Source organism: Prionailurus viverrinus, chromosome E2, assembly GCF_022837055.1.
Source record: "Prionailurus viverrinus isolate Anna chromosome E2, UM_Priviv_1.0, whole genome shotgun sequence".
Lineage (NCBI taxonomy): Eukaryota > Metazoa > Chordata > Mammalia > Carnivora > Felidae > Prionailurus > Prionailurus viverrinus.
In genome coordinates, this window is record NC_062575.1 from 49,400,448 (window position 1) to 49,417,447 (window position 17,000).

The 17,000-nt window shown below is 41.9% G+C and overlaps 1 protein-coding gene across 1 annotated transcript; it reads left to right on the forward strand.

Moving 5' to 3' along the window:
* The first annotated feature begins 1,920 nt into the window (after positions 1 to 1,920).
* Positions 1,921 to 14,512, forward strand: CXCL17 (C-X-C motif chemokine ligand 17). The gene is made up of 4 exons (XM_047834883.1): positions 1,921 to 1,999; positions 10,238 to 10,318; positions 10,934 to 11,035; positions 14,415 to 14,512. The coding sequence occupies exons 1-4, from the start codon at positions 1,921 to 1,923 to the stop codon at positions 14,510 to 14,512; spliced, it is 360 nt and encodes a 119-aa protein (XP_047690839.1).
* Positions 14,513 to 17,000: the final 2,488 nt, after the last annotated feature.

Below are 17,000 nucleotides of genomic sequence, written 5' to 3' on the forward strand. Positions count from 1 at the left end.
CTTTCACATGCTTCCTACCATGCCAGTCCTAGTTAAAGTGTTACAAGAATATCAATGAATTCAACAAACATTGATTCAACAAACATAGGCCCAAAGTGTCAGGCCCTACATAAGTTCTAGAACAAAAAAATGAACATAATAACACCTGCCCTCAATGATCCCTGTCCAATTAGCTCCATGCTCCTTCTCTGCACTGCCCTCCTCTTGGCCCTCCACCAATCCAAATCCCACCCCACCTGCGAGAACCCCGTCCCCCAAGCCCCACCTACCCAGAGTCCCCGAGTGACACTGAGCCCACAGTGAACTCCTGTCACTTCTGAAATTTGGTTCCACTCCCACCTCTAGGTTTTATGAATATATGTCATTTCGCTAGTTAGATTTGAGCGTCCTGAGGACAGAAACCATTGTTAGAATTTTCCAGAGAAAGGCGCCTGGGTGGCTCAGTCAGTTAAGTGTCCGGCTCTCAATTTCAGCTCAGGTCATGAGCTCATCCTTCTCCAGCTCCCCACTGGACATGGAGTCTGCTTAAGTTTCTCTCTCTCCCTCCCCCTCTGCCTCTTCCCCAGTCATGGGTGCACTCACTGTCTCTCAAAAAAAAACCTTTTTTCCAGGGAAACCACAACAGTGCTTCATATCTGACCAAGCTCAGACCAAGCCCAAGCCTTCAACTGGAGGACAATCCCTGTTGTGCCTGGCTCCAGGCAGGTGCTTTATAAACTTTGTAGTAGCAAAGTCTATAATCAGCTCTCCAACATGTCGATAAGCAGTGATAATATGAAAATTGAGAGGGTAAGAATGATCATACAGAAATCAAAAAGGGTTTGACTCATGCCTTGCCTCTTCCCTCCTCTTAGGTAAAACAAAATCATGCCAAGTTTTCTCACTCCTGCCTGGAGGGTGCCAGAGAGGACTTCCTTGTTAATCTTCCCCACAGCCCTCACAAATATGACCCAGCATTCAAGCCCAGCCTCTCCTCTTTCTTTGAGCACATTTCCCAACGTCTCTGAAAGGAGTCAAGTTTAGTAAGTGCTGATGTTCCGTAACGAATGGTTACTCTAAGTAGTATTACTTTCTTCCCTCCTTGGGCTGTTTCCAAACAAGGTCTGGAGTCAAGAACCCTAAGGGCCTGGGCAAACACCCTTTAAGGGCTCCTTCCCTCCTGTGGTTCCCGTTTCTCAAACCCTCTTGGACCTGAAGCCCTGGGGATCTTCCACCAACACAGTTCCCTATACTTCAGGCTGCAACAACTAAGCCACAGCCACCTTCCTGATAAACTTCAAGGAGGCCGAGTTTGACCACTGCTTCAGGGCCAATGTTTTGAGCAGGGGAGAAATAACCTCGCCTCTAGTCACCTCTACTTCCCACCTTACTTCTGTGGCCACAGACATGGGAGGGAATTGCAAACACAGTAAAGACAGACAACTTCTCGAGCAACACTACTGTTGTGTGTACTGTGCCAAGGCCGGAGGCCCGGGGGACAGAGGGGAAACAGACCATGTCATCCTCTTTTCTGGCAACCCTTAGTATTCGCTTTCCTGGCAGATAGTAAGCTAGAAAGCACTGCCGAAAGATATAAGGAAATTCAAAGAACAAAAAGACCCGGGGAAGAAATCATAACATACTAGGGGGTAGGGAGGCGGGAAGGAGGAGGGAAGGGAACCAGTATTGTGGCCAAGTTATCAGTCACCTTCTTGTGTTCTTAAGAATGCTTCATTTCTTTTGTTTGCCCAATTTTTCCTCCCAGATTCCTGTAAACCTGTTACCTAACAAGGTCAGCGTCACTTAGGTGTTCTCACCCTCTAATGGGAACACTGGCCAGGGATTAAAGCCCAGACCGCCATCCTAAGAAGTCCGGGAGCCTCCAACTGGGAACCTTCCACACTTTCTTCAGGCGACCTTACAGCAGCACCAACAATCGCAATGAGAATTCTAATCTCTTCCCTCCTTCTGTTGCTGCCACTAATGCTGATGCCTATGGTGTCTAGCAGCCGAAATCCAGGTAATAAGATTAATTTTCTATAAAGGGGAAACGGGGGGGGGGGGGGAGGGAATGTGGCAAAATAGAGAAGAAAATGTGGCCAAAAAACCAAAACAAAACATGCATTAAAATGTAGCCCCTTCCAGAGGCACCTGGGTGGCTCAGTCAGTTAAGCACCTGACTTCGGCTCAGGTCATGATCTCACGGTTCGTGAGTTCGAGCCCCACATCGGGCTCTGTGCTAATAGCTCGGAGCCTGGAGCCTGCTTTGGATTCTGTGTCTCCCTCTCTATCTGCCCCTCCTCTGCTCACACTCTCTCCCTCTCTCTGTCTCTCAAAAATAAATAAACATTAAAAAAATTAAAAAAAAAATGTAGCCCCTTCCAGCCATAGGGATTTGGGGCAAGTTAGCCTCCTCATCTACAAAAAGGAAAAAACTATACTTACATCCAAAGAGTGTTGTGATAGTGAAATGAGAGAGTGAGTATCAAAATGCCTGAACTGTAGCTAGCAAAATATATACATGTTGGCTCAATAAAGATTTGCTCCCTGGGACACCTGGGTGGCTCAGTCGGTTAAGCATCTGACTTTAGCCCAGGTCATGATCTCACGGCTCATGAGTTCAAGCCCCGCAATGGGCTCTGTGCTGACAGCTCAGAGCCTGGAGCCTGCTTTGGATTCTGTGTCTCCTCTCTGTCTCCCCCTCCCCCTCTCATGCTCTGTCTCTCTCTCTCTGTCAAAAATAAACATTAAAAAAAACTTTTTTAATAAAAAATTAAAAAATAAACATAAAAAAATTAAAAGAGGGGTGTCTGAGTGACTCGGTTGGGCATCTGACTTCGGCTCAGGTCATGACCTCACAGCTTGTGAGTTCCGCGTCAGGCTCTGTGCTGACAGCTCAGAGCCTGGAGCCTGCTTTCGATTCTGTGTCTCCCTCTCTCTCTGCCCCTCCCCTGCTCATGCTCTGTCTCTGTCTCTCTCTCTCTCAAAAAATAAACATTTAAAAAAATTAAAAGATTTGCTCCCTTGCCTTCTCCCTCTAATCCCTTTCCAGAAGAGCCAGTCTTGGTGATGGTGGAGTAAAGGTGTTGAAGGCAACTGTACATTTGAGGAAGAGAGAAGTCCTTGCTTATATTCTTTTATAGTGCACCAGATATGCCACCAACAATTTTTAACGCTATTTAATGATAAAGTAATAAACTAGAAAAATCATATTACCAGACAGCATTCACATTGGAAGTTTTAGCCATACTAAGCTCATCTCTTGGGAAGCAGGTCTTAGGTTAAGGGCTCCAAATAGGCTCCAGCTTTCACTACATCTCAAGTGCCTAGCCCTTAGCAGAACAACTGTGCAGAAGAAAGCTCATCCCATATATGTTTCTACTCGAGAGAACCATCTCCCCGAAGGCTACTTTGAGAAAGATAGCTTTGCTGCATACTTATCATCAACTTGGTCCTTAAAATAAGAAGTTCACCTCAGTCCACCCCAATTTCAAACTTCCCCTCCCTTGTAGAGAGAGCTCTCTGGAAGATGCTGGGCCAATAGCATCAAGGTCTAGACCACCAGTCTGGAAGGGAAGGCTTTTCCATCATTGCAACAGACACCAAGGTTAGAGTCCTCAGCCTTGATTCAAAGCTCTAACCACAACCTGCCTTTCCCAATCCACCCCTCCACTCACTAACAAGTGCTCTAGGCTCCACCTAAACTAGACTGTTGGCTGTTCCCTGAACAGCTCTTATGCCTTCCTACTAGTTTGACTTTGTTCATTCTCTCAGCTCAGAATCCACCTCCTCCTCACGGCCTCCCTGATTCCTCTCAAGACCAGATGTGAGCCCTCTGTCCTGTGAATGTGCCTGGCCTAAACTTGACTCTCTCTTTGCACTTGCCACATACCGTCTTATACCGAAGGTGTTGCTGTGCCTTTCCTACCTTCACCCCCCTGCCCTTCTAGACTGTAACCTCCTTGGTGGCACAATCTGATATATTGTCTCCATATCCGTCACACTATCCAGCATAATATTTAGTAAATATTTGCTAAGTGAAAGAATAAAATGCTCATGGGGCACCTAGCTGTCTCGGTCACAGGAGCATGCAACTCTTGATCTCGAGGTCATGAGCTTAAACCCCACGTTGGGTATAGAGATTACTTAAATAAATAAAACATAAAAAGAAAAAAAGAATAAAATGCTCAGGTTTCCAAGTTCAAAGTGTTGCCCTTTAAAGACTCTACACCTGGATTTGATAGCAGTTCTGTTGACATTTGGGGCTGGACAGCGCTTTAGGGCAGGGTGTTATTTTGTGTTGTAGGGTGTAGAATGTATTCAGTGCATTGTAAGATGTTCGGGTAGCATCTGTGTGGTCTCTACCAACTATATGACAATAGCAGCCTCTTCACCTCTGTCCCCAATTAAGACAGCCAGAGTTAACTCCAGACATTGCCGATTGTCCCCTGGAGGGGAAAACCACTCCCCAGCTGAGAGTGCTGCTCTCAGCAATAGTTGCTCTATAGCAATAGTTCTCAAACCTGGCTACGCGTTCAGACTTACCTGGACCTGTAAACTCAGCCTTGAAGCCCAGAGAACCTAGACCTGAATCCTGGCTCCACCACTTATTTTGAACCCTAGACAAGCTGCTTCGCTTTCTGGAGCCTGTTTTATCATCTTAAAAGGAGTAAAATGCTACTTAGAATATATCATTGTTGTGAATATTATCTGTAATGTGTACCTAGCAAGGATTCAATAAATGGACTGAGTAAAATTCCTACAGTAGCTCCTAAAGAACAATGGCAATGAATTTGGAGAAAGCTTTATGTGCCACGAGGTGGCGCTATTACAGACACATCCGGCTCAAATTCATGTACCCCTGCCAAGGAGTTTTGCAGCACCCAAGTCTGGCTAGAAGAAATGACACCCCCCCCCCACCTTCCCCTGCCAAAAAAATTCTCAAAATAAAATCTGATCTTACTTTATCTCAAAATAACCACATACATGTACAGTGTGTTTTTCACAGAAAGGGAGGAGAACAGATAAGAATATATGAAAATGTTAGGAAACAAATCACTTATAATAATAGATTAATTACTCATAATATCATTATTAACTATAAAATTACCTACAATAATAGCCGAAATGTATTAAGCAATCCTATGTGGCAGGTAATATTTAAACACTTCACACACATTGCCTCATTGTGTCCTCACAGAAATCTAATATATTTTTTAATTAATGTTTCATTTTTCAGACTTAAAAAAATAGATAAAAATAATGAGAGTTCCAATATATGCTCCATCCAGTTTTTTTCAAATAACATCTTACAACACCATAATATGATGATCAAAACCAGGAAATAGGCATTGATATAATACTATTAACTAATGTACTAATATTTAGATTTTGCTAATCATCCCATTAATGTCTCTTTTTGGTCCAATCCAGGATGCTACACTAAATAAAGTTATCACATCTGCTTTGATTTCCCCCAAACTACGGTAGTTTCTCAGCCTTCCTTGTCTTTCATGATTTTGATAGTTTTAAAGAGTACTGGTCAGTTATTTTGTAGAAAGTCCTTCAAGTTGGGTTTGCTTGATGTTTCTTCTTGATTAAATTCAGATTATGCATTTCTGGCAAGAATACCACAAAAGTAATGTGTGCCTTCTCCATGCATCACAGCAGACGGCCCGTAATACTGAATTCCCAACTACTGATGTTAATTTTGAACACTTGGTTAAGGTGGTGTCTGCCAGGTTTCTCTAGTGTAAAGTTACTGGTTTTCCCACTGTAATTAATAAGTATCTTGTGGAGAGATACTTTAAGACTATGCAAATAGCCTGTTTCTTCTCATCATACTTTTGCCCATTAATTTTTAAAATCCATTGAGGATTCCCACCCACCTTCAACAAGTGTTAGTATGGTACTAGCCAAATGATGATTTCCTATTTCCATCATTCCTTCCACATTTATTAACCGGAATTCTACTATAAGAAAAAGCTGCTCCAGGCACCTGGGTGGTTCAGTCAGTTGAGCGTCTGACTCTTGGTCTCAGCTCGGGGCTCGATCCCCATGTACCGTTGAGATTCTCTCCCTGCTTGAGATTCTGTCCCTCTCTGTCTCCCAAAATAAATAAACTTAAAAAAAAAAAAAAAAAGCTGTTCCTTCTCTCCCATTTATTTATTGAATTTTTAATTTATTTTTTAATGTTTATACATTTTTGAGAGACAGTAGGGGAGGGGCGAGACAGAGGGAGACAGAGGATCCAAAGTGGGCTCTGTGCTGACAGCTGAGAGCCCAATGCAAGGCTCGAACTCACTAACCATGAGATCATGACATGAGCCAAGTCAGAGGCTTAACTGACTGAGCCACCCAGGCACCCCTTGAATTATTTATTTATATGAGTAAAGACTCATGGACATTTATGGATTATAACCCATTGCTACCATTATTTATTGTGTTGTTCATATTGTCTCAAAATTGACCATTGAGACCTCCTTCAAGCAGGCTTCTGTGTCGTTTTGACATATCATTTTTTAGCAGTTCTGGACTTTCTGATACCACAAGATGTTCCAGGCTTATCTTGTACTTCCCTGGCCCGCCTTGGAATCAGCCATTTCTCCAAGGAGCCCTGGTTCCGTTCATTGGAGAATGGTCCTCACAAACCATGAGTACTAAAGTATTGCCCATGGCTACTAGGTGCGAGTGCTTCTAGGCCCTCTAGTGGACAAAGCTAGGAAACAGATGCATGCATACACACACAAATGGACTATTATTAATCCCGTTTTACAAATTAGGTAAATGGGACATAGGAGTTATGCAATTTATCCAAAATAATAAAGCTAATATGTAGTGGAACTGGGAAGTCAAAATAATGACAGATCTACCACAAGTCCTAACAAGTGTACTAAGTAACTTCTTTTCACATACAGGTCACCAGAAAACAACAAACCTAACATTCTAGCATAGACACTCTCTTTGGGACTGAGTGATAGAAGTCCACAATAATAACCACCACAATAATCGTCATATACTGAACACCTACTTGGGCACTGGGCATCGGGCACCACTAGTAGCTCATTTATTCCTAACTCTGCAAGATGGATACTATGATCCTCATTTTACAAGCCAGAGAACCAAAGATCAAAGAAGCTAAGTGACAGAGAAAGTTGTTGATCCCAGATCATGTAAAATTGATGCTTATTCAACTATATCAGTATTTCCCAAAATTGATTTTAGGTAGGGCATAAATTAGCTTTTACTTTAATAGTTACACGTTTATGTTAATGCATGTTAGAAAAAAATCTACTTATGTACCAAACCCATAACCTCACAGATAATACTGCATAGGATGAAGCTGTTTTGTAAATTAAATGTACTTAAAGAAAAAGTATGAGGCAAATAATAGTAGAGGTGGTACAAGCTACAGCAAAAATTATAAAGGTGATCCAGAAATGTCTGAGGTTTGGGAGACATAATACTATAGTAACATGCAGCTTCATTTTAAGTCACACCGTGAATTAGGATTCTAAAGGCTGCAGAAAGAACAACAGACAAAGAAACTTGGACCTGGGTTTTAGCTTCAGATGTATCCCCATTACCTTTGTGAACTTGGGCATTCCATTTGCTCTCTCTGGACCTCAGTTTTCTCATCTGAAAAAAAAAAAAAGGCAGACAGTGATTTAGTTAATTCATGAAACCCTTTTAAAAGCAACTTAGTAATAATATCAGGCAACATAAAACTGTTCTTAACTCTTGACCCAGTAATTCCACTTTGGGAAATCTTGCCCAAGACAATAATCTAACATTTGGAAAACAGTAACAAACAGAAAGAATTTATCAATATCCAAAAATAAACAATCTGAATATTCAGCAACAGACAAACAGTTAAGTAATTTGGAGCACACACACTAGTTGGGAATGTTATGCAGCCATTAAAAATGTCTGTTATGGGGGCCCCTGGGTGGCTCAGTTGGTTAAGCATCTGACTTTGGCTCAGGTCATGATCTCACAGTTCATGGGTTCGAGCCCTGCATTGGGCTCTGTGGTGACAGCTGGGAGCCTGGAACCTGCTTCGGATTCTGTGTCTCCCTCTCTCTGTTCCTCCCCTGCTCGCACTCTGTCTCTCTCTCTCTCTCTCTCTCTCAAAAATAAATAAACATTAAAAAAAAATTTTAAGTGTCTGTTATGGGGGTGCCTGGATGGCTCAGTCAGTGGAGCATGTGACTCCTGATCTCGGGGTCACGAGTTCGAGCCCCACATTGGGTGTAGAGACTACTTTTTTAAAAAGTGAATAAAAATGTCCATTATGGAGATGACATAGCAACATGCTTATAAGATGAACCAAAAAAAAAAAAAAAGTGTTCACATACTATGGTTATCACTGTATAAAGAAAATCATATGTAGGAAACACACCAAAATACACCCAGATGATAAAAGTAAAGATTTTTCCAAATCATCTCTAAAATAGGTACATTACATTTAGGGTAGAAACACTTCTCAATAAAGGGATCTAACTAAATAATCTCCAGAATTCCTTCTGACTCTAATATTCTGTGGCTTTCCTCTGCAACTACAAGTAAAGGTCACATGAGAGTAAAATATTAGAAAAGTTTAGATGGCAGGGGCTATATTTGCTTGTCTAAATTATTTTAACAGCACTCAAAACAGAACATGAGAACATTTGAAAACTAGCACTTGGGGAAATGATGCAACACCTTCCATCTGTGTGGCAGAAAGGGCACAAGTCTGGGAAAGAGGCCTGGATTGAACCAGATGATCTCTGAGGGCCCTCTCTAGACAACTTGTTCATTCACTCATTAACATTTACCAAGTGCCTACCATCTGTCAGCTGTATGTAGCTGAATGACTACTGAGCCACTGGTTCAGAGTCTGGTGTCGGAGAAAGATTTTTAGTTTGCTAGGGCAACCATAACAAAATGGCACAGAATGGGTGGCTTAAACAACAGAAATTTATTTCCTCACAGTTCTGGAGACCAGAAGTCCAAGATCAAGATGTCAACAAGTTTAGTTTCTTCTGAGGCCTTTCTTCTTGCTCACAGATGGCCACCCTCTTGCTATACCCTCACATGATCTTTCCTCTGTGCACATATATCTCTGGTGTCTCTTTGCCCAAATCTCTTCTTCTTGTAAGGACTCCAGTCGGACTGAATTATGTCCCATCCTAATGACCTCATTTTAACTCAATCATCTCTAAAGACCCTATCTTCAAATACATACTGAGGTATGTACCAGGGGTTAGGGCTTCAACATGAATTGGGTGGGGGTGTGTGGACACGATTCAGTCCACAACAGATATCAAACAACAAACTATATTGTATAACTGTGCATTAAGAGAGCTGCATGCAGATACAATGGGGAACCATGGGAAGGCATAATTAATTCTTACAGGAAATATCAGAAACTACTGTACAGACAAGCATCATCCGGGCCCAGTTCTAGCTCCAGAATCTCAAGTCTACAATCCACCATCCTTGATAGTCATAAAAATATTTTAAGTATCACAAAATTGGAATAAGACAGCATCAGGTGATAAGACAAACTTGACTAGAGGCCAAAAGAGTAATGGATTTGTTCCAGAGGCACAAAGGTAAATACCATCCTCTTATAGCTGAACTGGGATTATGGATTCAAATACAGGGAACTTAAAGGTCAGGTGAAGATCCCAACTAGTTTATATAATAATCTGCTCTTTGTTCTCATTCCTTAAGTCATGAGAATTTTAATGCATGTTGGGGTGGGGAGTATATTGTCAGGTCTTGATTAAACGCCCACCTTTTGTCCTTTTTTCCATCCAGGAGCCATTCTTTTTCCACCTACCTCCAGCTAAGCTTTCCAGATTTTATTTTATTTTTTTATTTTTTTTTTAACGTTTATTTATTTTTGAGACAGAGAGAGACAGAACATGAACAGGGGAGGGGCAGAGAGAGAGGGAGACACAGAATCTGAAACAGGCTCCAGGCTCTGAGCTGTCAGCACAGAGCCCAACGCGGGGCTCAAACTCACGGACCGTGAGATCATGACCTGAGCCGAAGTCGGACGCTTAACCGACCGAGCCACCCAGGCGCCCCGCTTTCCAGATTTTAAACCTCATTTCCTTATCCATTTAAAATAGTCGTCTCTCAAAGTACCCTAGGATCCCTGACTAAAAAGGAAGGGAAAAACTCCACTAGGTAGCACAATGCTGGGGGAGCATTTCTGTTGGCCCCTTCCCTTTCCAGTGCCTGGAAGTGACCAGTTTCCTTCCACCAGGGGTCGCCAGAGGCCATCGGGACCAACGCCAGGCTCCTAGGAGGTGGCTCCAAGAAGGCAGCCAAGAATGTGAGTGCAAAGGTCAGTATCAACAATAGCAGTACACAGGTCACAATCCAGCTCTCCCCTGAGTCCCGCTGATGCCAATGCAGATATCTTCTAGGATGACTTCACCCACTGCCCTATCCACCAGCCCACCGCATGCAGCACCAACTCTTGTCTTCTTGAGTCTCAGGCAAGAGCTAAACCCCCAAAGTTCAGGGGGAGCTGGCTGAATCTCTGGCTGCCACTTCCCCCTTACACTTTTCCCCAAGAACCCAGGGCTGCCTTCCAAAAATTTCCTGGATCTTGTTTTCAACCTTGTTATATTCATAAATAAGACTGAAATTAGGCAAAATGCTTGGCCAAGGCAGACACCTAGATCTTTTCTTCACTTTTTGGTCTCCTTAATGATATCCTGATGCCTCCTCCAAACCTGCCATCAAATTCTTGCCAATACAGGTCAGGCAAAACAAGTCAGAAATCCTGGTGTTCACGTAAATGGGTATCTCTACTGTTCTGTGTTGACTCTTTTCCCTGCTCCCACTGCAGTGTGATAAACTGGAAGGCAAGAAAGATGGCAAGTAAAGCCCTGCCCTACTCCCTACTCTGAAACACATTAATCTTCCCGTCTAAGCAGCAACCCTGTTATTTCAGACTGGTTCCTGAGAGCTCCTAAAAGAAAACTCATGACAGTGCCCGGGCTGCCAAAGAAGCAGTGTCCCTGTGACCATTTCAAGGGCAGTGTGAAGAAAACCAGTAAGTTTCAAAAGAATGACCTTCCTTAAACGAGGGTCACTGTGGAATCAACTAGAGCCGAAGCAGGGGTTGAGAACAGACAAGAGAAGTGAAATGAAGACCAAGATAATCACACCTCTCAGTCCTTTCTACTCAAAGTCAACTCGTGGGGAAATAGGAAGAGGAAGGAAAGCAGGATACAATTTTCCTAATACTAGAAAGTTTCAAACAAATTCTTACATTTTGGAAGCCCACTGCCTATCAAAGTGGAAGGAGACAGGGCTATTGGAGACCTGGCCATTGATCACTGATCTCTGAAGATGACACCAGTGTCAGTGTCAAACAGAACTTGATTCCTCCCTTGAGCAGTTTTTAAATGTCATATTAAAAGTAAATTAGCGAATTAAACTGATTAGTATTATGATATTATTAAGAATGAGAGAAATCAGCATCCTTATCACTGCAGGTAGAAGTCAAATACAACTTGGTAGTATCTACCAAAAATTGAAATGTGTGTACCTTGTAACCCAGTAATCTCACTTCAAGAAATCTCCAGCATAGAATACTAGCATGGATACTCAAAGATATACACACAATATTAATTAGAGCAGTATTTGTATTGACAAACTGATGGAAATAAAAAATATTCATCAAAAGAAAACTGGGCAATTCAGTAGTTGTCAAAAATAATGAGTTAAATTGTTATGTGTTGATCAGAAAGATAACCACAATATATATAAAGTGAAAAAGAGATATTCCCTACTTCAAATGCTTCACGAAAATAAGTTTTAAGTACATTAAAGATATAAATTTGAGTAGCAAATTTACAAGGGAATATGAGAGAATATATTCATGATCTTGGGGTATGAAAGGATAAGCCATAAAAGAAAGGATCAATAAATATGATTTCACTGAAATTAAGAAATTCTGGTCATCAAAAGAATGAAATGACAATCTAAAAGTAGACAGTATCTGCAGCATATAAAACTGACAAAGGGATTAATATGCAGAATATATAAAGAATTCTGACAGACCAAGGAAAGGAAGTCAGGCAACACTACAGAAAAATAGGCAAAATATTTGAATAGGCATTTCAGAGACAGGGAAATCTGGTAATTGGAAAAATGCAAATTAAAACCAAAGAGATGTCACTATACATCATCAGATTGGCAAAAATTTTAAAGTCCTACAATACCAAGTATTGGCAAAGAGTAGGACAGAGAAATTCTCATATCCTGCTGATGGGAATAATTAATTGATAAATCACTTTGAAAAAGTGCTGGCAGTTATCTACTAAAGTTTAAGTTCTTTGACCAATAAATTCCACTCCTCGGTATATGCTCAAAAGGAAGGTACTCTTTTTTTTTTCAATTTTTTTTTACATTTATTTATTTTTGAGAGACAGAAAGAGAGCACAAGTGGGGGAGGGGCAGAGAGAGAATGAGACACAGAATCCAACAGGCTCCAGGCTCTGAGCTGTCAGCACAGAGCCCGATGTGGGGCTCGAACCCACAAACTGTGAGATCATGACCTGAGCCGAAGTCAGATACTTAACCGACTGAGCCACCCAGGCGCCCCAAAAGGAATGTATTCTTATATACACCAGGATATATGTACAAGAATTTCATAGTAGCATTGTTCATAACTACCCCAAACCAAAAACTAACCAATGGGGGCGTCTGGGTGGCTCAGTTGGTTAAGCTTCCGACTCTTGATCTGAGCTCAGGTCTTGATCTCAAGGTTTTGAGTTCAATCCTGCGTTGGGCGCCACACCGGGTATGAAGCCTACTTAAAAAAAAAAAAGAAACTGACCAACAAATAAATGGTGGTATATTCAAATATCATATATCAGTGAAAATGAACACATAACAATGTAAATGAATCTTACAAATACAACATTGAGTGAAAAATTTTTTAAAAAGACACAAGACTTCAACTCAGGTCATGATCTCACGATTCATGGGTTCAAGCCCCGCGTCAGGCTCTGTGCTGACAGCTCAGAGCCTGGAGCCTGCTTCAGATTCTGTGTCTCCCTCTCTCTCTGCCCCTCCCCTGCTCACGCTCTCTCTCTGTCTCTCAAAAATAAATTTTTAAAAAATGTTTAAAAAAATAGGCAAAATTAAACTGAATTATTTAGGAATACATAATTAGGCAGTAAAACAAAAAAGAAAGTAAGTGTTTACTATAAAAGTCAGGATTACCTCTGTGAGGGGGAAAAGGAGGATAGAGATCAGAAAAGGAGGGGTATTGCTGGCAATATTCTATTTCTACTCTATTTCTTAGGCCTAGATAGCAGTTTCATGGATATCTGCTTTAGAACTATTAATTAAACTGCACATATGGGGCACCTGGGTAGCTCAGTTGGTTAAGTGTCTGACTCTTGACTTGGGCTCAGGTCATGATCTCACCATTCATGGGTTTGAGCCCCACGTCAGGCTTACACTAATAGCATGGAGCCTTCTTGGGATTCTGTCTCCCACTCTCTCTGCCCCTCCCATACTTGCTCTCTATTTCTCTCTCTCAAAATAAATAAAAATTTTTAAAAAAGAAAAATCAAAGAAATTTTAAACAATAAACTGCACATGTAAGTTTTTATGGATTTGTATTGATGTGTATATATAATATTTTGCAATTACATATGATTTGTTAAAGGTGCAGAGCAAAGCAATATGTATAGCCTAATCTCATTTTTGGGTTTTTCTCATTTGTTTGGTTTTTGTTTTGTTTTTAATGTTTTATTTATTTTTGAGAGAGAGAGAGCCCGCGCATGCATGAGAGAGAGAGAGAGAGAGAGGGAAACAGAGAATCCCAAGTAGTCTCAGGGCATGGTCAGCACAGAGCCAGACAAGGGGCTTAACCTACTGAGCCACCCAGGCGCCCCTCCTTTTTGTTTTTTAAAGTAAACTACTATGTTTACATACAAAAAGATATGGAAGGCTATATAGCCAACTATTAACAATAGTTAGCTCTGGGGAATGGGGAGTGAAGGATATATATTTTTTATTTTCAATTTTAAATTTTTTTAATTTTAATGTTTTCCATTGGATTATCATTTTCCATTTTATATCATTTTAAAATCATTCATCAAAATTAAATTTTTAAGGGGCACTTGGGTGGCTCAGTCGGTTAAGCATTCAGCTTAGGCTCAGGTCATGATCTCACAGTTCGTGAGTTCAAGCCCCACATCAGGCTCTGTGCTGACAACTCAGAACCTGGAGCCTGCTTCAGACTCTGTGTCTCCCTCTCTCTCCGTCCCTTCCCCACTCATGCTCTGTCTCTCTCTCTCTCTCTCTCTCTCTCTCTCTCTCTCTCTCTCAAAATTAAACAAACATTAAAAATTTTTGAGAAAAAAACTAAATTTTTTAAATGTTTTTAACATTAGTCTTTGTTTTAACCCTAGGGCACCAAAGGCACCACAGGAAACCAAACAAGCACTCCAGAGCCTGCCAGCAATTTCTCACACGATGTCAGCTGGAAAGCTTTGCTCTGCCTTTATAGGAGCCCTGAGGGCCCACTCTCCCAATGCAACTGTCTCAGTCCAGAAGGCAGTGAGTGCACCTAGACGATGTTCTCCCACTTGCAGCTCCGCCTCCTTGTCCCCACTCTTGTTTTCACAAAGCATTTTCCCCAAGATTACTGTTCTCTCTAGTGCCCTCTTCTCTTCTTAGTCTTTTCCTGTACCCTACTGATCCCCGCCCCGCCCCGCCCCGCCCAACGCACACCTATTCCCTGGGCTTAACCTTAATTACCTGAAAGAAACCTGGAAACCTCAGTTTCTTAGCTGGTCCCAAATGACCCTAAACATAACCAGGCAAGTAGCAAACAGAAGCCAATAAATATTTTTAAATGCAATAAGTCAAATCATTTCTTTCAAATGGGGTCTGGCAGCTCATTCAATCCCCCATTTTAGCCTGTCTACTGCAAACTCTACCCACATTCTACACACACTTCTCCCCACCACCAGTCTTACTCTCTTCCTCTCCACTGCCCAACTTTTTATTTTTTCATTCATTCAACAAACCTTTTTGGGGTAAGAGCTAGGTGGGGCCAAGAAAGCAGGTATAGCAGGGCACCTGGGTGACTCTGTCAGCTAAGGGTCCGACTCTTGATTTCAGCTCAGGTCATGATCTCACAGTTCGTGAGTTTAAGCCCCACGTCGGGCTCTGCGCTGACAGTGTGGAGCCTGCTAGGGATTCTGTGTCTCCCTCCCTCTCTGCCCCTCCCCTGCTTGCTCTCTAGTTCTCTCTCAAATATAAATAATCACTTTAAAAAAAGGCAAGATCTACTACAAAGCTGTAATCATCAAGAGAGCATGGTATTGGCACAAAAACAGACACATAGACCAATGGAATAGAATAGAAACCCCAGAACTAGACCCACAAAATTATGGCCAACTAATCTTTGACAAAGCAGGAAAGAATATCCAATGGAAAAAAGACAGTCTCTTTAACAAATGGTGCTGGGAGAACTGGACAGCAACATGCAGAAGGCTGAAACTAGACCACTTTCTCACACCATTCACAAAAATAAACTCAAAATGGATAAAGGACCTGCATGTGAGACAGGAAACCATCAAAACCCTAGAGGAGAAAACAGGAAAAGACCTCTCTGACCTCAGCCGTAGCAATTTCTTACTTGACACATCCCCAAAGGCAAGGGAATTAAAAGCAAAAATGAACTATTGGGACCTCATGAAGATAAAAATCTTCTGCACAGCAAAGGAAACAATCAACAAAACTAAAAGGCAACCAACAGAATGGGAAAAGATATTTGCAAATGACATATCAGACAAAGGGCTAGTATCCAAAATCTATAAAGAGCTCACCAAACTCCACACCCAAAGAACAAATAATCCAGTGAAGAAATGGGCAGAAAACATGAATAGACACTTCTCTAAAGAAGACATCCAGACGGCCAACAGGCACATGAAAAGATGCTCAACATCGCTCCTCATCAGGGAAATACAAATCAAAACCACACTCAGATATCACCTCACGCCAGTCAGAGTGGCCAAAATGAACAGATCAGGAGACTATAGATGCTGGAGAGGATGTGGAGAAACGGGAACCCTCTTGCACTGTTGGTGGGAATGCAAACTGGTGCAGCCACTCTGGAAAACAGTATGGAGGTTCCTCAAAAAATTAAAAATAGACCTACCCTATGACCCAGCGGTAGCACTGCTAGGAATTTACCCAAGAGATACAGGAGTACTGATGCATAGGGGCGCTTGTACCCCAATGTTTATAGTAGCACTCTCAACAATAGCCAAATTATGGAAAGAGCCTAAATGTCCATCAACTGATGAATGGATAAAGAAATTGTGGTTTATATACACAATGGAGTACTACGTGGCAATGAGAAAGAATGAAATATGACCCTTTGTAGCAACGTGGATGGAACTGGAGAGTGTTATGCTAGTTATGCTAAGTGAAATAAGCCATACAGAGAAATACAGATACCATATGTTTTCACTCTTATGTGGATCCTGAGAAACTTAACAGAAACCCATGGGGGAGGGGAAGAAAAAAAAAAAAGAGGTTAGAGTGGGAGAGAGCCAAAGCATAAGAGACTCTTAAAAACTGAGAACAGGGGCGCCTGGGTGGTGCAGTCGGTTAAGCGGCCGACTTCAGCCAGGTCACGATCTCGCGGTCTGTGAGTTCGAGCCCCGCGTCGGGCTCTGGGCTGATGGCTCAGAGCCTGGAGCCTGTTTCCGATTCTGTGTCTCCCTCTCTCTCTGCCCTTCCCCCGTTCATGCTCTGTCTCTCTCTGTCCCAAAAATAAATAAACGTTGAAAAAAAAAAATTAAAAAAAAAAAAAAACTGAGAACAAACTGAGGGTTGATGGGGGATGGGAGGGCGGGGAGGGCGGGGAGGGTGGGTGATGGGTATTGAGGAGGTCACCTTTTGGGATGAGCACTGGGTGTTGTATGGAAACCAATTTGACAATAAATTTCATATACTGAAAAAAAAAAAAGACTTTAAAGTTT

Excerpts from the sequence above, each read along its gene's own strand:
- CXCL17 (XM_047834883.1), top strand. The coding sequence starts at position 1,921 with ATGAGAATTCTAATCTCTTCCCTCCTTCTGTTGCTGCCACTAATGCTG. Across the intron at positions 10,319-10,933 it reads CCAAGAATGTGAGTGCAAAG|ACTGGTTCCTGAGAGCTCCT; the intron begins GTCAGTATCAAC and ends CTGTTATTTCAG. Across the intron at positions 11,036-14,414 it reads GGGCAGTGTGAAGAAAACCA|GGCACCAAAGGCACCACAGG; the intron begins GTAAGTTTCAAA and ends TTTTAACCCTAG.